The following is a 20969-nucleotide window of genomic DNA, read 5'->3' as shown; positions in this document are numbered from 1 at the left end:
GATTAACTGTACTAAACCACAGTCACTTCAGTAATCCAAATTTGGCTTAAAGCAGTGGTTCCCAACCTTTTTTGTTAAATTCCTCCCGTTGCCCATTTTCGAACTGTTCATTCCTCCCCATAAGAAGGAAAACAAATAAAACATAAAAAATTAAGTGTGTCCATTTTAGATAATTAAGGGTGTCCTTTTTAGAATCGTTTACAACCGGTTCCAAATTATAATGGACATCCCTTATGTCGTATTTACTCGATTGTAAGCCGCTCTCGATTATAAGCCGCATGTTGAGGTTTTAAAAAAATAATTTAAGCCGCCTTCAAATGTAAGCCGCACGCTGGAATTTTTGATACTATTGTTTCTCAATACATCTTTCTGTTGTTATAAGGTATAACTATTTGCCCATATCCGTTAGTTACGTTGATAACTGTACTCAACAGAAAGTTTGTTGACGTATAATCTGTACATGCATACATGTTTTGAACCCCAAATAGTTTAAAACATTGGAATATAGAAAGAATTTCGGTATAAAATTAAAATGTAAGCCGCCCTCGATTATAAGCCGCACAAACGACAGCTAAAAAAACAATATAGGCCGCGGCTTACAATTGAGTGAATACGGTACAAAAATATTCCGTAACATTTCCAATGTAATTTTTTTAAAGTTTTTATTAAATTCCTCCCCTGAACTCATAAAATTCCTCCCTAGGGGGGAATTCTTCCCCGGTTGGGAACCACTGGCTTAAAGGCTTGTTTTCCACATAAGCATTTAAGCACTTCACCATGTTATTGACACTCCTGGTAGCAACATATATCATACATTGTTAGTCTTACTGCATATAAGTTACTTTCACAAACTACAATAACCCGTTCTGCCTTCAACTGCCAGTGCAAACTTCACAAACATTACAGTTCTCATAACAAATCATAAAGGAGACTGACTGTGACTAGTGTAATGAAACGCATTTTGGACACGGCCAAAAACGTCTTGTGTTTTTCCCGCCTAAAGCTGCAGGCAAGTCTTTTCATTTTCGTTGCTTATGGCTTGTCTACCCAGAAACTCGTGTGCGAAGTGTACAATAGGTTTTACGCACCTTTGAGTTTAAAGTTAGCTTGTTTAAAAAGGTCGACATTCCCAGGTTACTCCCTATATGCTTTTTGTACAAACATTGCCATTGTATTATAGCTTTAACTACACTGATAGATAACCCTTGAAAGACACAACAAATAACATCCGTTTTGTTAAGTTATAACAGTTATAAATCTAGATAATGAAGTTAACTCATGTAGTTTTGATATACCCAAAAAGTCTAATAGGCTGGACAGTCACATTTACCATAACGATATCAATATGACTAAATTGGTGTGGTGTACCGTGTATTACAGAACAAATAAGCGCAAATATAATACGAGTTACTGTGATTGCATGAACGTTGTATTTCGTCATCGTCACCTTATCAGTGCTCGACCTCGATTGTCATTTGGCGCTATTTAACACCTTTTACCATCTGTACAGTTACGTCATCGTCACCTTTCTCACAATATATGTTCATTTGTGTTGTAACGATACCAGAGAGACAAGCTTTCTCTCACACGAGAGACTCGCTCTCTCAAAGAATCAGAGGTTAGCTCTCTCTCTCGCTCTAACAATATCGACGATGCTACTAGCTAACTCAATAAACCAACTTTAACATTCAACGCCGTCCAATATATCGGACTAAGCTCAGACAAGCAGTAGCTCAGATAGTCAAGGAATTAAGGGTGTAAAACATCTACAGCCAAAGATACTTCTGTAGTGAAAGTACGACGTCATCAGGACGAGAGCCCCTACATTGGCAAAATTTTTTACGGTTTACGGAATGTATGAAAGAAATCAATTAACGCCCAGTGTACACGAGCTTTAAAAAAATCAAACTACAAAGCAAATGTTTTAAGACCGTTAATTTGGACAGGTAGGCTATAGCCTAATGTTTTTTTACTCCTAAGCAAACGTATTTTATGCTGTTGGTTTAAGACAGTGGTTACCGAAAAGCTAAGCTTTCTGAAGGGAATATTGTGAGCCATTCCGTTTTAAGGCCAGGATATAGTTAGACAACAAGCATTTTACATTTCCTCAAATTTCAAAAGAACAAATTTCGTTATGTAATATAAAATTAATGTCAGCTAACGTTTTGATCACACATGTTTTCGATTTATTAGTATTTTAAACCATACAACCCAAAAACAAAACTATGGCAAATATGCATTTAATTCTTGGCAGTGTCAAAATCTCTTGCTTTCGCAAACATAGAAAAGTGTTTTGTTCGCAAAAATGAAATACACTAGAATATCAGTCGAACATTTCCTCATTTATGGAATATTTTTTCATAAATAATACAGATTAAATACAGAAGCATATTGATAAACAAAATGTTACAAAGTAGTAAGTGCTTTAAATTCGAAAACACTTCATTTCTTACTGTAGCTGCAAAGCCGATCATTTTCTTTACTTTGAGTGTATGTGCAGCAAAACAAAATAGAAACAAAAGCAATAAAATACGATTTCTATGTCGCTTCTGAGGTTTTTCCCACGCTAAATGAAACTTCCGGGTTTTCAGCGTAATTAATATGCCGAAGGGCGGTGCCACTGCCTGTACCGCTACCGGTTCCGTTTCCGGAGCCAGTTTTTGAGGTAGAAACGACTGAGGTTTCGTCTTTTTTGCAGCAGAAGAGTTTTTGCACAGGCGGCCACCACAGCCGTCTAACATCGCCTTGTCGTACGCAAGTAAGAATAAATACACAAAATCCCTGTAATAACAAGAATATTGACCCTTAGTGTCTAACTTCGCACTGTTAATTTCACACAAACACGGAAAGCAGTTTGATTAAAATCAAAACTTGCGGAGAGCGCGTTTCTTGTAAATACATTTTCAAAACACACTATATCTTGTTACCAGCGGCACTGATGGGACCATATAAGTCAATAAGTTTATCATTTCAATATGATTTCCGACAAAAAGTGTATTTTTTTAGCATTCTCTTCGGCAGTTTTTTAAACTAAACCAACTGGTACCCAGTAAAACATGGTAACCGACGCGTTCAAGATTTATTACAGTGCATTTTACGTTGGAGATTGGTGCCAACTTTAATATTAACAACAAGCCAGTTAACGTAATTACAAAAACTTTTTTAAGACCTCCATATTTCAAATACCCCAAAATGTTTACATGTCAAGCAACAAATGCTTGCATATTTTTCTGAGGACAAAGTAAATGCAAAAATAACTAGAAGGGTGGCTTAGCACATTTTGTCATTGCCTATACACTATAACCTATTTTAAAACATTCATATATTTCCTCAGCTTATTTTATATTGGGTCCCACATTATCCAGCGTCTTTTATAACCTTAGTTGTTTCTGCAGGCAGAAACTCATGGGTCCCCACACATGCAAAGTTAAAAATAATGCATTTCAAGAGATAACCATGAGAAAGTCGGGTGTTGTAAGGTAAAACACAGTGATCAGCACTGGGCTTAAATAATAATACTATGAAACCACAATAATTCAATCAATAGTACTACAAAATTTGAGCCCAATCCGCCAATGTTTAAAGGTTTGACCACTAGAGGTGTTTTGAGCAACAACCATTAATGCTTCTGACTACATAGGGCTGTTAACAACCCCCTAACTGCCATGCCACAAAAACGTCCAACAAGCAACCCACAAACACAAGTAACACACAACTGGTTGCCCTTGTAACACTATTGGGCCACAGAAATCTTTCGTTTGTGGTGCCCAATAACATACAAATACGTTTTACACTTTGGGGGCTAGTGGGGTGAATGTTGGGGCTACAGGGTTGAACACAACAATCAACACCTATAAATGGCCTCTTCTTCAAGCTATCCAAATTTCAGCCCATTCCGACACTGTTTAAAACCTCACCCATTTTAAGGGGTTAACAGGGTAAATACTGGGGTTATCATCACAAACAAAGTGGGAAGCACATCTACATAACTATCTTTACCATATGTGTAAGTTTCATCCGAATCCATTAAACATTTGATGGCAAAACGAGTCGGACAAACTTTGCGGGGTAAAAAAACATTTTAGGGGGCTAGCGGGGTAAGTACTGGGGTTATCAACACAAACAAAGTGGGATGCACATCTACATAACTATATCTACCATCTGTGCAAATTTCACCCAAATCCATCATACATTTGATGGAAAAAAGAGTCGGACAAACTATGGGTGAAAAAAAAACATTTTAGGGGGCTAGCGGGATAAATAGTGGGGTTATCATCACAAACCAAGTGGGATGCACATCTACATAACTATATCTACCACCTGTGCAAATTTTAGCCAAATCCATTAAACATTTGATGGAAAAACGAGTCGGACAAACTTTGGGTGAAAAAAACCATTTTAGGGGGCTAGCGGGGTAAATAGTGAGGTTATCAACACAAACAAAGTGGGATGCACATCTACATAACTATACTTACCATCTGTGTAAATTTCATCAAAATCCATCAAACATTTCATGGAAAAACGAGTCGGACAAACTTTGGGGAGAAAAAAAAAGAAGAAAAAAAAGAAAAAAAAAGAAAAAACAAACAAACAATTTGAGTAAAATCAATATGTGTCCCCTTCAGGGAAGGGGACCCATAATTACCCAAAAATCTTTTGGACGCTATTCTTTGAGAATTTAATATTGCAATTTTATTTTTCGGTGTCGTACCTGAAAAGCGGCGACCACCGTGAACATCCAGCTCATGGCTGCTAGGTATTGAAGATTGTCAGAAACCATCATAAAAAATCCGAAAAACCAAACCACGCCCAAAGTGCTGGCGATCGACAACGCAATGGCTAAGTTGTGAAGATTGGACGGGTTTTGTGAAGTTGAAGAAATCTAAAAACAGGAAATATGGTAAAGTCCGCATTATAATAAGTTCAAGCACAAAACACTAAGTTATTTGTTAAATATGCAACATGGCAGACAAAACGTTGTTCAATATTTTATACAGCACTTATTTGAAGATTTGCTAACAGCAAATGGCCACAAACGAAAACAAATTTCAAACAAACGAAAACAAAAATATGAAACTCGTGTTTTCATAACAAACATACGCCTACACCATATATGGGGGACATTTCTTTTTCATTTTTTTTTTCTACACTATAATCCCAAATTTAAGGATAAATATCGCATTTTAATAACGAATTAGACCAATATATTTCTATACAACGCTATGAAAGTCAAATTGTTAAAAATTAACCTCTTTACAATATGAGTCTTTTAAATGTAAGTATTCTTAACCATTAGCTAGTTGATTGTTTTAGTGCAATTTCATAAACCGAAAAAAGACAGTTCAGAGTGGGCATTACTTTTTTACCTTTTTTCTTTTACAGGTTAAACTTCGCATCACAAGTACAAACATGGCCACGTTGAATGATATGAGACAAGCAACTGGAAGCAGAAAGGCGATGTACAGCGAGTAACCGTGAATCCAACACATGTTTTCAGCCAAATATGTGTGAGCTAAAGCAGAAGGTGGATCTTCAAAAACAAAAACAAGTTGTAGAAATTAGTTTTCAAATAATAATGGTCTTATTTTTTTTTGAAGGGTAAAATATACAAGCCCATGCAGTTGTTAAAGGCTTGATGCTTTATTCATTTTAACCGTTTCTTTAAAGATATTAAAGACTGTTAATGAACTTATTACCTAAGTTCATTTTTTATACAGCATGTTAATTAAACCGATCAAAACTAATAACTGCAAGTAGTTAACAGTAAAACTATCGCTTACTTATTTACTTTAGTAATTACGATAGCAGATAAATTTGTTACATGAAAAAGTTTTGGAACATTATGCACGGATCTGTTTAGAAGTTTAATGGTGGAAATAACGGACCAAACAGACGTAAAAAGCGACATGCTTTATTATTCCAACAAATGCTCATGCCATCATCAGTGATTGACTTGTCTGAAATTAATTACATAAACTGTGTCTTAAAATTTAAACAATTTTGAGCTAACACGATTTTTTAGTAAGATTTTTAATTTATGCGCAGACAAAGATATATGTTTCACTCACCTTGTCCACATACGGGGCTTTCGCCTGACGGAATTTCGTAAACTTTATTGACAGCAATGTTTATTACAACCACGATCAAGGGAAGGCCGTACGAAATGGCTGAAACTTTGAGGAGGTAATTGTCCCAAGAAACGTGGAAAATCTAAAATAAACAAACAAAATTTTGCGGTTAAATACAGTTTTTTAACATTTTTTTTCTGTACCACGGATTGACAGCCTGTTGATTTCAAAATGTTTTTCTTAAAAGAAAATTTCGATGACAGTTCAGCTTATATATTAATATATTACCTTAGATTTTATTTTAACAGCAGTTGATATTACGAAAACGTTTCACCAAATTGCTTATGTTAAACTTAATGAGTTTCTGGCCAAATGTCTGTGTCGCTGCATTTTGCTCTAACATTCCATATTAGTTTAAGTGCCCCCTTTTATTGTTGCAAACGCCCGCAAGAAACCCACTAGCACCCATTTTGAAAACTGGCTTGATATCAAGCAAATTGGCACACAATCATATTGACAAAATATATCTGTTTGCTGTCCTACATAAGTAATAGTGGCTCACAAACCTTAAAAAACAACCTTAAAAAGATCACAGATCACAAACCTTAAAAAACAAATATTTGCAAAATCCCGAGTAATTTGCAAACGTCTTTTGAAATTATGTAAATACAAAGAGTACTAAGAAACGTCATAAAATTGTACTATGGTACTAAGGCAAGGAAGGTTAACGGCAACTGTCATTGGCCATTTGACTAAATGCTAATTAATATATACTTATGTACTACCCTATTTATGCTCACCTTGACAATAGACTTATACAGTAGATGCCCATATACTGCCATCCAACACCAGGCGACCAATAAGAAGTAATGCAGCAGAGTAGCACTCGCAAGACATCCATTCTCGCTGTCTCGTTTATCGATTCCCACCAGGAATATAAGATAGACCACAGAAAGATTAGCACAGATGTTAATCAGCACCCGCATTGGTCGGCGTTGGCGAATATCCCTAAAAATACATACATTGCAAGATAGAAAAGGTTATTGCCAAAAATTATACACATTTGTAATTAATCAGCTGGGATAATTTTTTCAACCGGATTGGATGTTAAAGCAATGATTATGTCAGGTCTTTAGGCAGACGTATACTGTAGATAAAAAAGTTCAGGCATAACTAAATAAATCTCGCTTACAGTGGGTTTGAAGTTCAAACTTTGAACCCATGACTGAATTCAATTTATTCGCGCAACATCGGTTCAGTCATTTAAATAAAAAAAATTGCTTTTAGTAAATTATTGAGTCAAAATGTTTGTAAAGTGTATGTAAAAACAAAAATAATTTGCAATAACAATTTGACCTACTTTGAAATGACCAGCAGAAGAATGGTGAATATTAAGGAGGCGATAGAAATACTACATCCAACTATGCTGACCACTTGTTGTGGAATACTGGCAGGAATAGGGTAGATCGACTGTAAATAAGCACACACATATTTAAAACTTCTCACAATTGTTATGGTTACAATCACACAATGCTCCAAACTTTGGTTGAAATACCGTAATAGTTTTAAATTTAGTGTGTAACTTTGACACTAACTTAACGTCGAATTTGTTAATGGAAAATAATGCACACTGTTTCGACCTATCAGGTTACATCAGTGCAGCTGGTAACGAGACATTGGCTCTATAGCAGGGGTGGGCAACCTGCGGCCCGCGGGCCGCATGCGGCCCTTCTTTAAAAGTTGTGCGGCCCGCAGAGACGCTTGGGTTTCAAAAGTACTGGCAAACGAGTCCAATTATTACATATTTTTGAGCTCATTAATGCGCCTGATGCTAGTTTTCTGCGACCTGACAAAATGTGGCTGGAATCAAATACGAATTATACTTGTAGTTTAGCATATTTAGTAAGCAACAAAGCAAAAATAAATTGTCTTATACACAGGTGCGGCCCGCGATCCAACTTTGACATTTGTAATTGGCCCCACAGTAACAAAGGTTGCCCACCCCTGCTCTATAGGCTAGTGCAGTGGTTCCCAAACTTTTTCCTTTTAAGGCGCATTTTAGAAAAAACAAAAATTATTTGGCGCACTTCGAACATTTGAGGTCACTAACTATGCTGACAAAGGCACTAACTATGAGGTCATAAAGCCGCTATACCGGTCACTCTCATAGTTGAATAGCCTAGTTGAACATCTCAGGACGTGGAGCATGTTGACCTAGTGGTCTAAGCACCTGGTACTACTACTCTACTTGACTTTTTTAATTTCAATATTTTTTGTGGCACACCTAATGACATGTCGCATAGTTTGGGAACCACTGGGCTAGTGCAATAATTTCACACACTGTATAATTAAGACATTTCAGCAATATACAGCTAAATTCAAAATGGGTACCCGGTTAGATCCGGTTAACCAAACCTAAAGAACCGTTAGGATGATTTTCAAACTTTCACAGCCCTAACATTAGCAGATGCTATAGATGCTTACCACTAGGAGAGCAAAATTTGTGAGGTGGTTACATTTGCAAAGTGGTGGATTCGTGTTTGGTTCAAGACAACATCCTTCAGTTGACCAACTTTGTGTTGAAAAGTTCCAGAAAACGCAAGTTTCGTTCACATATTGCGCCTGAAAATGTAAAGCGGAGATATAATATGCTATGATTCTAACAACATAATTAGATCAAATTATCAAAGATTAATGAAAATACAACTGTGGCAGCTTGATTTTTGAGTGCGATAAAGCATGGATTTATGGCAATTATCTTAAATGACACATACTATGGTTAATTTTAAAATTAACAACGTAGGCTTGGCAGTAAAAAGTTTTTACCCCGTTTTTTCGTCCAAACAACACGTCATAACCAATAATTAAACTGGATATCATAGTACGTTTATAAACGGTAATACAAAAGGCATAATTTCTTACGGCATATTTATCACGTAAAGGAATTTTAACATACCGTAAGAGTAGAATCGTTTTGAGCCTTTCCAGCCGTTTCATTCACTGTGTTGTGTGTGACATTTACAGGATTGGCAAGATTCGATACAACTGTTGAAGAGTTTTGTGTTCCAACGTTGCCAGAAACAACCTAAATGATACAGAATTAAGTTAGACATCCAGTTTTTGACCTAATTGAGCTTTCTGCAACAGCTGATCACAAGGCGGTTGCGCTAACCACTTGAGGCAGTGGTGGGATTCAGTCGGTTCGCACCGGTTCTATAGAACCGTCACAAGAAATTTTATGAGATCAGCGAACCGGTTAGCATTACTGGTTACTGTCAATGGGCTTTTTGTAACAGAACTGGCTGAAAAAAAGGCTTTTGTGATAAAACCGGTTGACAAAAATTTGAATCCCACCACTGGGTAAATCATTCACGAGTAGAAATCCAAACAAGAAATTACAAGCCAGTCTAACATTTGGACATTTAAACTGTCCAAAAAATGAACTACAAACTTGCTCTATAAAGTAGCTGTAAAAATGCCCTTGGTCATATTTAGACCAAAAACGTGAAGAAGCGAAGTTTACGTTGAGTGAAATACCCCCAAAATATAAATTTCAATATAAATGTGGCTTTACCCACAGTGGGCCAAACTAATTTCATTGTGAGCATCTGTCCCATAACGCTTTATAACAGAACGCAATTGCTGCAAGTTTAGTCTTTATCCACCAATTGAGCCGTTTACTTTTTGCCGTATTGTTTGTTTGCTATGTTATGCATATATGCAACGTCAAATTATTGTGCTGCTATTTCCGACTTATTAGTTGTTTTAGTGCAACTGCATTGTTATATTTTCTTAAAGAAGGAAAATTAACTTAACTTAACTCAGCAATTGCAAAAATACCAACATGAGCAAAAACAGCAGTATCTTTACCGCAACATCTATCTACATGAAAAAACCCTAACCCGAAGTATTTACAGTAAGGAATTCCCGATTTTTTAAACCTATTTGTTTCGCAAATTAGACTTGACTTACCCAATCGGATTTTTCTGTACTCGGAAACAGCGTGCTATTATTGTGCAGCAAAAACACTGTTCTAACAGTGCTGTTGCCCATCGAAGTGGCTCTCTTGCGTCTCAGCTGGCCACCGGATATATTTTGCTCGGCAACTAAAAGCGCCTCCAGTGGTATGGTGATGGACACTGGTTGCAAGAGGATGTAAACATTGGGACTTTGTTCTCTCTGGACCATTGGACTGAAGCTAGCATCCTGGGTGGGGTTAATTTGGTCCGATACCTGCACAAGTTAACCTTTAGATTGGCGTTGTTGTCAATAATACATAAAACTTTCTGGAATGTTATAGCGTCAAAAAACGCAATTTCGATAAAAGTAATGCAGAACTAAAGTATCGTTTAAGGCAGCGCTGTGGTTTGCCAAAAGTTACGTTCAGTCATCATTCTGTTGTGTCTTGGTTTTTACTCAAAATTTTAGGAATCTTAAATTCTACCTCTGCTTCGATGTTTGGTGCGCTAAAGGTTATTGTGTTTGTGGAAGCTGGCAGAGTCACTCGGTAAGCCAGGCTGGTTAGTGACTGGACCAAGTTCGCCTCTGGTAATCCCGCGCTCTGATTGGTCGGGCTCTGATCGTAGAAGGTTGTCACGTGATCGGCGATGTTCACGATTCGTTGGTAGGAAAATGGAGAGATCTGATGAGCAGAAAAATTAGGTAAAGAGTAAAAACACACACATCAAGCTAACTAAGAACGCACTATTCATTGCATGAGCAATTGCGAACACGTACGAACAATAAAGCATGTCGCTTTTTACGTCTATTTAGTATGTTGCATTCTTCAACCGAAAAAGTGGTTTGAAATGTAACTATTAATTGCAAAACCTTTATTGTACATGTTAACTTATATAAAACATAGATGTCTTTTGCTACATGATGTGTGATAGAAGTACACTTTAAAACACTATTATGAAACACAAAATTTACCAGATAAACGAAAAATGTAGTTCGATCCAAAGATTACTATAACACATAAATAGGTAAAAACAAACTCAAAATTATTGCCATTAAATAATGGTGCTAGAATTTCTATAATATGTGGTGGTTTAAGGCAATCTTGTTAGACTTTATTGCGTTTTCTTACCGGGACATTTGTGGCATTTGCTGAGACGTTGTTGATGAAACCAACAGTTGCTGCAATGTCCTGACTAGTTAAGTTTGTTGAATTATAAGTTTTCACATCAATTTCACCCAGTACAGTTTCAAGGCTCGTTGTGTTAAGCTCCGTCACTGGAATCTAAAGCAAACTCAACAAGTTTTAATCCGAACTTAGGGCATTTATTTAGACTTTCATAAGTGATACGATCCGAAACGTTTAAATAGTAAAAAATAGATCAAAAATTGTTTGACGATTAGTGTTATTTTAATCAAACGTTTATAACATTTGTATATGTTGTGGAACATTGGCGGGTATCAAATTCAACTGATACCCAGTTTAGTTAACCGGGTACCCGTTAGACATTTAGCTGTAGGCCTATATGGATAAATTGCGTTATAACCCACTTTGTAGATATAGGGGTTGTTAAGTTGCAGTAACATTTCTTTCAAAACTGCTTACAGCCTCAATAGGAGGTCGTAGGCGTCTAAAACTCATTTATGATCAGAAAATTTTTTTTTTTATTTACCCCCCAAACAAAAGTATAAACTTGCTAACTTAGCCACATGAGTCAAAAAATCGTATCTGGAACTTGCTTGACTGATTACAGCCCTATTATGCATGTGGTCTGCAATAACCATTTACCTGTGACACAAACGTTGTCAAAGATTCGTTGTTGCATGGAATATGGGTAGCAGGCATGAAGGCGTAGTTGGTAGAGGTTTGTGGAATTTGTCCTTCTATTGCGTTAAAGGCAAATTGGAAACTACCACAAGCTGAGGTGGCCAACGGTTGCCCTTGTAATAAAAACACAAAGGTAACTGGTCAGTAGTTGTAAGTAAAATCGTTTGTATAATTATGGTAAGCAATACGATAATTATATGTGCGACCATGGATTGTTTACAAAAAAATTCTTCTCTTTACGAATAGCCTTTGTTCTTATGTAATTATTTTGTAGTATCGCGCTGCTTTTTTTACGGGCTTCGAACCCAGGACACTCCCGGGGACGAATCCCGATCAGGTTTTTTATGTCTGTATATGGGTCAGGTGCGCTAGACCATTCGGTCAAGTTCCTGCCCTATCGCCGCGCTGCTTTTGGGCGTGTTCGCTGCGTTAAGCGGCAGACCCCCACAATACAGCTGGTGACGAGAGAGCCAGTGTAGCCATCTACCGGCACTCCAGTTTGTTGGGAGCAACAGGCCGAAGAGACATGCCTCACCAGTGTGCTGTATTGCTTACCAGCTTACCATGTATTGGCTCGATGCTTATATAGGTATTTGTTTATATAAGACTGTTTATCTTAAATAATGACCACTTCGATATACTTTCAAATATCACTGGCATTTAAATATTGACTCGGATTATTTTTACTCTTACCTGTAAACGGGCAAACTTCTATTGAATAAGCTGTCAATGGGTGGAGAGTTGTTGGGAAATTGACCAGGCTTGGTCCACTGAAATCACTGTTTGCTAGGCAAGCGGCTAGAAACAAATTTTACCTTTTTAGACACGTAAAGTTATTTTTTGCATAAATATATTAAGCACCAAACAAAAGTCTTTGTTAAATTACTATTGTTAGTTAGTTGTATTACTATCCAAAATGCCTTTTGTCAGAGAAGGACACCTTTCAATTATTGAAAAATAAGTTTGTCGTTTTGAGACCTTGAAAACTCCCTTTTCGTTTTTTTTAATCAATCTATTTAATTATCAAGCAAAAAAGTTTAATATACCAGGAGGTTTATTTAAAACAGCATTATAATGTTGTAACTTAGATCATTTGCAAGCTGATGTAGTCACACAAATGTATTAAATTAAATGGACTTACGAGCGCAGTAGAGATCTCCGTTTCCAACGAAAGAATAATCACAAACACAAGTAGCGTTGATTGTGTCGTTCGATAATAAATCATACAGTATCGGATCACGAAAATTCACATCAAAAAACTGACCGTTCCGCAAAACAATCAACCTGCACGTGGCGTTTCCCGCGCAGCCCTTACTTCCACACGGGTTCAGGATGCCTGAAACATAGAAATTTCAATGTAATAAAGACATTTGCAGCATCGAGTTTTACGTTGCAAATATTTATGTTTTCTAAAGGCTAAAGGGTGAACACAGTTAGTTGATGAAGACTTCAAAAACTAATCCAAAAGGAGATTTTCAAAAACACTCAAAATTTTTAAATTTCAAGTCAAGTAGGCGTATGTGTTTAACCGTAAGACATTCAATTTAGGCTCAGTGAACACACTAGCTGCCATTAATTGAATAAAAACCTGTGATGCGGTCGGCAAAATACACAGTACGACCCTAAGAGCACATTCCTGGTAATATTCTTTGCCAAAAAATCCCCGAAAAAAAAGTTGAACAGTAAAACACTTGCCCAGGTAACCCACCTTCTGTACACCCCGTATTGGCATTGCCACCTAGTCCAGGATCGCAGTAACATTCTCCGTAAACTGAGTTAGGGTCGACTCCCTGACCTTGGACTGAAGACGGGTTCGTCTGGCTGGAGTTGAGTATTTGACCCTTTAGAGTTAGTTTGCAGCTTGCATTAAATCCACATATGTGAGATATGCAAGGGTCGGCTAAAAACAAAATAACAAACTTTTGGTTAATTTAAAGATAAAACTCTCATTTACTAGAAATACAAAGAAATCGTTAAAACTGTTCAATAGTGTACCAAAAAATGGAATCATCTATTAAAATATAGTAAATCTTTTCTTATCACTGAAATCTCCTTTAAGTAAAGCAACTGCGACGATTTAGGGTCATTAAAATCAAATCAAGAATTTTCGCACTGAATTTTTTTCTATTAAAATAATGGAGTTACAATTAGATCTAGTGTAAGAGAGAAGTAAAAACTGGCAAAAATCTGTGCTTAAATCTACCTTACACGTTAATGGATAAGAACCGTTTGCCTTTAAGAACAAAATAAAAACCTGTTCTTTCGCACCTGCACAAGCAAATCCATTCCCGATGAAACCACTGTCACATTTGCAGTCGTAAGCTCCAGCCTTGTTGATGCAGGTCGAGTTCTGTGCACAATCTGCGCCTCCAACCACACACTCGTTCACATCTAACATAAAAAGTACATGTTTAATAAAGACTCCTGTCGTGGGTTCGAATCCCACCGCAGGTTATATTTTCCAGTCTGTGCTATGCCATGTGGAAAAGCTTGGGAGACCGTCTTGATTCGGTATCACGTCTTTAATTGGCCTGGCGTACTATGATTTGCAATTAGTAGCCTCTGCCGTGATCGCTGGTCTGCATCATTGATTCAGGGCTGATCCCAGTATAAATGTATTCATTTTAGCTGATTAACAGCATTTGTAATTTGTTCTTTAGCTATTTGAAGCAGTGGACTGATAAGTTATGACTTAATAGTGGTGGTGATAATAATAGTGACACTCGAATTTTAATTTAGTTGACCTATTGTTTCTATGCGCACTGGACCTGAAGTACAAGCCCGAAAACCGTTTTGTTTTTAAGGCTGTATAATTAGCTGCGAAGGGTCGTTTTGTAAACACATCCAAGCTGTATGTAAACTGGTGTATTGCCACAGCGTGTATACATCTAAAGTTATTTAGGGCACTTTAATTCTGTGCATGCTCAACACAAAAAATAGTGAAAACGACCCTTCGCAGCTAATTATATCAATTCAAAATAATAGTAAATGTACACTTTACTAACGGAAATGTAAAACACATGACACGATACAGAGTTGTTAACGGGCCTGAAATTGGAGCCCGAACCCGGCCCAAACCAGGCCCGAACCCGAATCGTTTTTCCGAAGCCCGTTTAGGCTCGAAAGTTTGATTGACAAGCTGATACACTGAGGGCTCAGGAAAGACAAGACAACAAATACAATAGTCAATTGGTCTTGAACAAGGCGTTTAGGGCTGTTTGACATTAGGCCAGGTCCAGAAACCGGTTACTAAAAAATACGGACACAGAGTGTAAAGTCAGGCCCCAATCAGGCTCGTTTTTAAAAGAAACCTAAGCCCGAACCTGGCCCGACTTACAACTCCGGTACGATATGAAGATAACAAGGTTTGTGTGTTACCTGCACAGCTTGTCCCATTGCCAGTATAGCCGATGTTACAAGTGCATGTGGTAGGTTGGGTCTGATTGCCTGTGTGACTACAAACTGCTTGTGGGTCGCACGTTCCTGGACTAGAACATAAATCTGAAACAAGATGAAAAAAATAATAAAGCAAAATTAACTCAGATCCAAAATTGGTCTGTTTTAAAAACGTTTATCTCAAACCTGAAGCACTACCGGAGTATAAAGAAGCCTGAATTTTAAGACTTATTACTAGGGTTGCCATACCGTCCTTATTTCTAAGATTTGTCCTTATTTTGAATATATATGTCTTTGGTTAAATTTATTGTTGTTATTCCTAAGAAATGTCTTTGTTTTTGACCTAAATCCTTATATTGTCTTATTTTTAACAAACAAACTTAATAAAATGTCAGTCAAATCAGTCAAAGTAAACCTAGAACTGAGATGTCGTGAGATGCACAAAACAAGGGGATGCTGGAACAGATTGTTTCTGGCAAAAAGTGGCATTTGATATATCATGGCTCGTATAAATGCAAAGATTTGTTCAAAAACGTTGATTTAGTTTCATGTGAAAATTTAGTTTTTCGGTTGTCCTTATTTTGGCGTCCATGTCGATGGCAACCCTGGTTATCACAGTTCCGTTTTTTTGAAAGGGAAAATCCAAATGAATTCCAAATCAATTTTTTTTTTAGTTGGAACTTAGACGCAAAAATGACTTATTTTGTAAATACCTGCAGCTTTATGTAAACTCGATAACTCTAAATCAGGGTGCAAATGATAGATTAAACAAAAAAAATAGAAAAAGTACGCAAAAATAAATCTGCAAAACAAGATCCTACCTGTGCAAGTCCTCCCGTCTCCAATAAACCCAAAATTACAAAGACAAACTATGGGGCTGTCAGGAGGCTGACTACAAGTTGCGTTCTGATGACAAGGATTCATTGGTGGACAAGGAACTGAAAAAAGAACCGGTTTGTTACTACCAGATTAAAAGTAATAAGAATGTTGTTTAATGGTGAAAATAACGGCCCAAATAGACGCAAAACGCGATATGCTTTTATTAATCAAACGTTTCGGCAAATGTTCATGCCATCATTAGTGATATGAAGGGACACATCAGTTACACCTATTTATATCCATTTGGGCCGGTTATTTTTACCAATAAACTTATAAACAGATATGTATGTAGCGCTTCAAGGAATGTCGTTGTAGATGCGTGTTTGTAACGAACTTTGTACAACCTGGTTTGGAAAGTTTGCTTTTCCTTATAGCTAGTAAAAGTGTATGGGTTGTTGGTTTACATGAATATATATTTCGCCTAGTCAGTATTATCGCCTTAATCAACTTTTTTATTGAAACAAGTTAGTCACGCATACAACATTAAAAGAAATAAAAAATCGACAAAAGTAAAAAAAAATATTAGTCAACAATCCAAGCATGTTTATGTGTTAAAACTTTAATATTAGGTACGTGTTTGTATTTGACTGCACTTGTTTATCAATAATAGGATTTGACTGAAAGCCTGACTATAGGCGGACTGGCCTGACTTCGGCGGCAGTGTTTCACAATACATTTGTTCACAAAACCTGATCCTATAAGCCAATTCTCAATCACCCAAGTCAGGTATTTTTCCAATCGCCGAAAATCAAAAAAATATTTTGTGAAACACTGCTTCCGAAGTAAGGTCAGTCAGGCTAGTCAGGCACTTTGGCTTTTAGTCGTCGACCCCTCAATAACAGCCATTTCATCGCTCTATTGTTAACCTTCTGTGCTGACGTTATAAACCCTAAATGACCTAAAGTCCCAGGATTGGAAATACCCGGACCTTTTTGAGTTCAAAGGTTGAAAACGATATTATTTTTGAAAATACTTACAGGGATTAACAGCAGTTGTAGAAGGACTTAAAGCTGTAGTGGTCTGTCCATTGCAGAAATTTAAGAATACTGCAAAACAAGCAAAATATCAATCAATTACCAACAGCTAAAGTAAAAGTAGCGACTTACCGATAGAGTAAAGGACTAGAACAGGGTATCGGACAGAAAGCAACATGCTTTTTTGTTGAGTTTTGTTAAAATACCGACACAAAAAATTGTTGCAACCTAAAAAAAGAAATTAAAAGGTCTTTGTGGGTTTGTATGTAAATCAATACGTTACGTCACGTTTATTCAGTTTACATTAACGGAAGTTCGTAATTAACCCCTTTCTTGCTTCCTGTTTATAACGAACTCAGAGACCAAACATTTAAGCAGCAATTTATCAAATTACGAATCTAATCCCCCCAAATACTTTCACTAAAAAATAAATCTTGTCCTAAAACCTAAAACCACCCGCTCAAAACGTGCTCGGTGTAAAATCTTTATGTCAGAAACATGTTATGCGTGTTTTCGTGGGACTACGCTCTTGCTAACAATAGGTTCTTCTGTAACATACAGTGTAGCGCCTTTGCTTTGTTTATGCGAATTCCCTAACGGTACCACACAGGGCCTTTTGTATGAAATGTGCAATGTTTCAGCACGGCATGCTAAAGAACAGATTTTAGCAAAAATAAAATTAATTTAAAGTGTATACTTGTCATAAACGGCTTGACCAATGTAATAATGAATTGCAATTCTGTGACACAATTTCACTTCAAAAAGGATAGATATTTCTCTTCTACCGATTTCTCAATTTTTGTTTGCGCAATTTACGCCAGTCAAAATGAATCAAACAAACTTATTCCGGGACAGAAATTTAACATTTTATCGGATTGTGTTCGTGTTTCGTCCTGTTTTACCTTCACGCTGCTTCATTGCGAGTTTTGAGCATGTGCGCTTTTTTATTTCCCGTTAAAAACTGAAAACACGACAAAAATGAGTGTCAAATCGCTGTAAAGCAATACATTAAAATACCAAATCAACAGAACAAAAAGTAAATACAATATCAACAGGAAAACAAATATTGAACAGATTCCTACAACATGAGAGCACTTATTGTCATTGCAGGGCAGTTGTTTTTTTTGGGTTGTTTTCCGGTTCATTTTCGTGTGACCATTTCCACCTGAGCGCGTCACTAAAAAGTCTTATCTATTCTCAGATTGCTCAACGCTAGAGTTTCACGTGTCTACGTCATTTCACGCTTGGACGAACACAACGTCACAGACCGTAAACTCTTATTGTCCGACTTTAAGATAAAACACTCATGCTAAAGGAAAACAGGTATAAAGTCAAAATCAGAAAGTGTTATCAGTGACCAGTGGGTATTTTGGGAATTTATTTTCAAACATGGTCCTATTTTTTTGCATTTTAAGGCAACAACATACGTCTATAATTACCCATTGTGCAATTTTAATACAATCTAATAGGCCAAGTGCCCTTTTACTTAACTTAAATACAAACAATGCAAAAACGGGTAAAAAACGGACTGTAGAATCTCAAAATCCGGAAAAAGTAACCAAAAGACACATATCTACCTCATTTCACGCTTGAACGCACACTACGTCACGAGTCCCCAAAAGTCTTTGTCCGTCTTTAAGACAAAAAATCTTTTTGGGTCACGTAGGCTAATAAAAAGGGAGAAACGGTAGAAAAACGTTTAAGCATTGTAAAATATTGAGTCGGGTGCAAACTTTTACATCTACTTTAAGAACAGCAAATATTCTAAGCATTGCCTTTTGTTTTGCGTTGAAGATAACGACATACGTTTCTAATTATACATAGAGTAATTGTAATACAATCCAGACTTAGACTTAGCTTTACTAAACTTGTAAAGCGGATAATTGAAACCGTTTGAAAGTAGTAACAATGCTGTTACACCTAAAAACCGGAAAGAGTAAAGTCCAAGCCAACTATTTTCAATCTATTTTAGCAAATAGCCGCTAAAATTTGCAGGTTGTTTAAGACAAACACAATGTACAGCCACAAAATTGCGGCATATAAAACGCGAAACGAATCAACGTAAAACTTCGACATAAAAAGTTTGCCTAAGTAATTCCGTGTTTTATCAGTAACAGTAAACATGGACATTAATATTGAATAAAATGAGCAAGACCAATGGCCAGAAGTGCCACTTATGAAAATGACAGGTTCCAAGCTTGTAATTTATTTGCGCAAACTAAACAAAAGCATCAGCGCAAAGAGCAGATAATTTTGGATTCGGACTCTGTAACGAATATGACAATTCAACACTTAAAAATTGCTGCTTGAATAGACGACCAAGGGAAATAACCTGGTGCGCAGATTAGTGCTAGGAATATAATGGTTTCGTATATTTACAGATCTAGATCTTTAAAAAGACAATCTTACATAATTGTTTGCTGCCAAATTAGGACATTTCAAACCAGCACAGAACTAAGCAATTGATATATGTTTGTACTAAACCGGCTTTTTACATAAATTTACATTTAATATTTGTACACGACATATCTGGCAGTATATAGAAGTTCTCGCTTTAAAGTGACCTCATGACCATCGCTCCATTTACAGTAAAACCGCTTACGTTGTGTGCAAAGCTGTGCTACGAAACACAAAAGACGTTGTTGTACATATAAAGCACATCAACATAGAGCTACTACACTGTACAGTGCCTGTGATTTGCAATTTAGGAAGCCGTTAATCATTTTATCTTGTGACTAAGTGAACAACTAAAACAAGACCATCTGCAAACGAGATCAAATTTTTACATTTTAAAGCTTTTCCTGAGCATAAACGATAGGCGTTTGGGCCAGAAGGTTCGGTTTGAGCCAATGTTCCCGCTAAATAAACCTGCATACACACAAGCTCCCTGGGTATACATCTATGGACGTTCGTGAGAAACATTATAAATATACGCTGTGACCACACACACGCCAGTTTATGCGCAGCATAGATTTTCTTGTGTGCTGAGAACTTGTCATACAATACCAAAGTTTCAATGCCTATAGTTGTAACGTTATTGCATAAAGTTGCCAATGCAATATTTGGTTTATAAAACGCCGTCCTGTAAACGCAACGATGATAAATCTAGCGTGAATCAAGGTTCATTACAAAGTATATGAAATCAGGCGAAAAATATACATCTACATACATAAGATAGACAGGCTGCAAAATTCGTACACTTCATTCGCTAAATAGCTAAAAATAAGTTTACATTTACTTATCAATACACAATAATAACATTCTCTTCTCCGTATGGAATAAAACACTGCACTGCTCTTATGAAATTTCGGCACGTTTATCTCCTCAGATTAATTTCGGACCTTACTGACCGGTTAAGTATTATTCGAAAAATTTTAAACGCTCAGCAATGTGTAATCTGTGTGCGACGGCGTAAAACGGAAACTGCGTCACTCTGCGTGCAGGAACTTTAGTAGTTCGTCTCGTTTGTCGACAGCAGGACTATGACATGCTATACCACGGGACAAAACTTGTAACACAACCGGAAAGGGTGGTGTAGCAACAATTGTATCTTAGCACCCTATAAGCAGTTATGTAGGTGAACTGAGTGCTAGTGGCTGCTTAGTTATATTCTGCAAGGTGTAGGGACAACATTATTCAAATTTCTAAAATTTAACCTTTAAATTTACGCAAACTTTAAAAGTGATTCGAGTTGCGTTATTGGATTTAAAATATTTTTTGTATTTTATATTTTTTGCCTATCAGATAGCTTTTTATACGTGATTCCTTTTAAGTTTGCTTTCTAACAGTTTAAAAGCACTTCAAAACATTTTTCTATTACACGTATTTGCTGCGCATACAATACAGCAAATTTGCCGGTCGACTCGT

The 20969-nt window shown here is 36.7% G+C and overlaps 1 protein-coding gene and 1 long non-coding RNA gene across 3 annotated transcripts; one reads left to right on the top strand and one right to left on the bottom strand.

Moving 5' to 3' along the window:
• The first annotated feature begins 1557 nt into the window (after positions 1-1557).
• Positions 1558-6108, top strand: LOC145229051 (uncharacterized). The gene is made up of 4 exons (XR_013860342.1): positions 1558-1946; positions 4720-4900; positions 5383-5524; positions 6046-6108. It is a non-coding gene; the product is annotated as an uncharacterized LOC145229051 (long non-coding RNA).
• Positions 2179-17325, bottom strand: LOC145229049 (uncharacterized). Of its 2 annotated transcripts, XM_080094304.1 has the most exons (20): positions 17235-17325; positions 17106-17174; positions 16071-16187; positions 15232-15354; positions 14122-14244; positions 13562-13753; positions 12995-13189; positions 12547-12651; positions 11815-11966; positions 11158-11310; positions 10513-10710; positions 10041-10301; positions 9025-9153; positions 8553-8690; positions 7429-7538; positions 6869-7076; positions 6069-6210; positions 5367-5530; positions 4712-4882; positions 2179-2781 (listed from the first exon to the last, which is right to left on the bottom strand). In XM_080094304.1, the coding sequence occupies exons 1-20, from the start codon at positions 17278-17280 to the stop codon at positions 2539-2541; spliced, it is 3039 nt and encodes a 1012-aa protein (XP_079950430.1). In that variant the 5' UTR covers positions 17281-17325; the 3' UTR covers positions 2179-2538. The 2 variants fall into 2 exon arrangements, with proteins under 2 accessions (XP_079950430.1, XP_079950431.1); XM_080094305.1 differs by lacking the exon at positions 17106-17174.
• Positions 17326-20969: the final 3644 nt, after the last annotated feature.

This window comes from Phallusia mammillata, chromosome 5, assembly GCF_965637545.1.
Source record: "Phallusia mammillata chromosome 5, kaPhaMamm4.hap1.1, whole genome shotgun sequence".
Taxonomy (NCBI): Eukaryota; Metazoa; Chordata; class Ascidiacea; order Phlebobranchia; family Ascidiidae; genus Phallusia; species Phallusia mammillata.
This window is presented reverse-complemented; position numbering and strand designations above follow the sequence as displayed.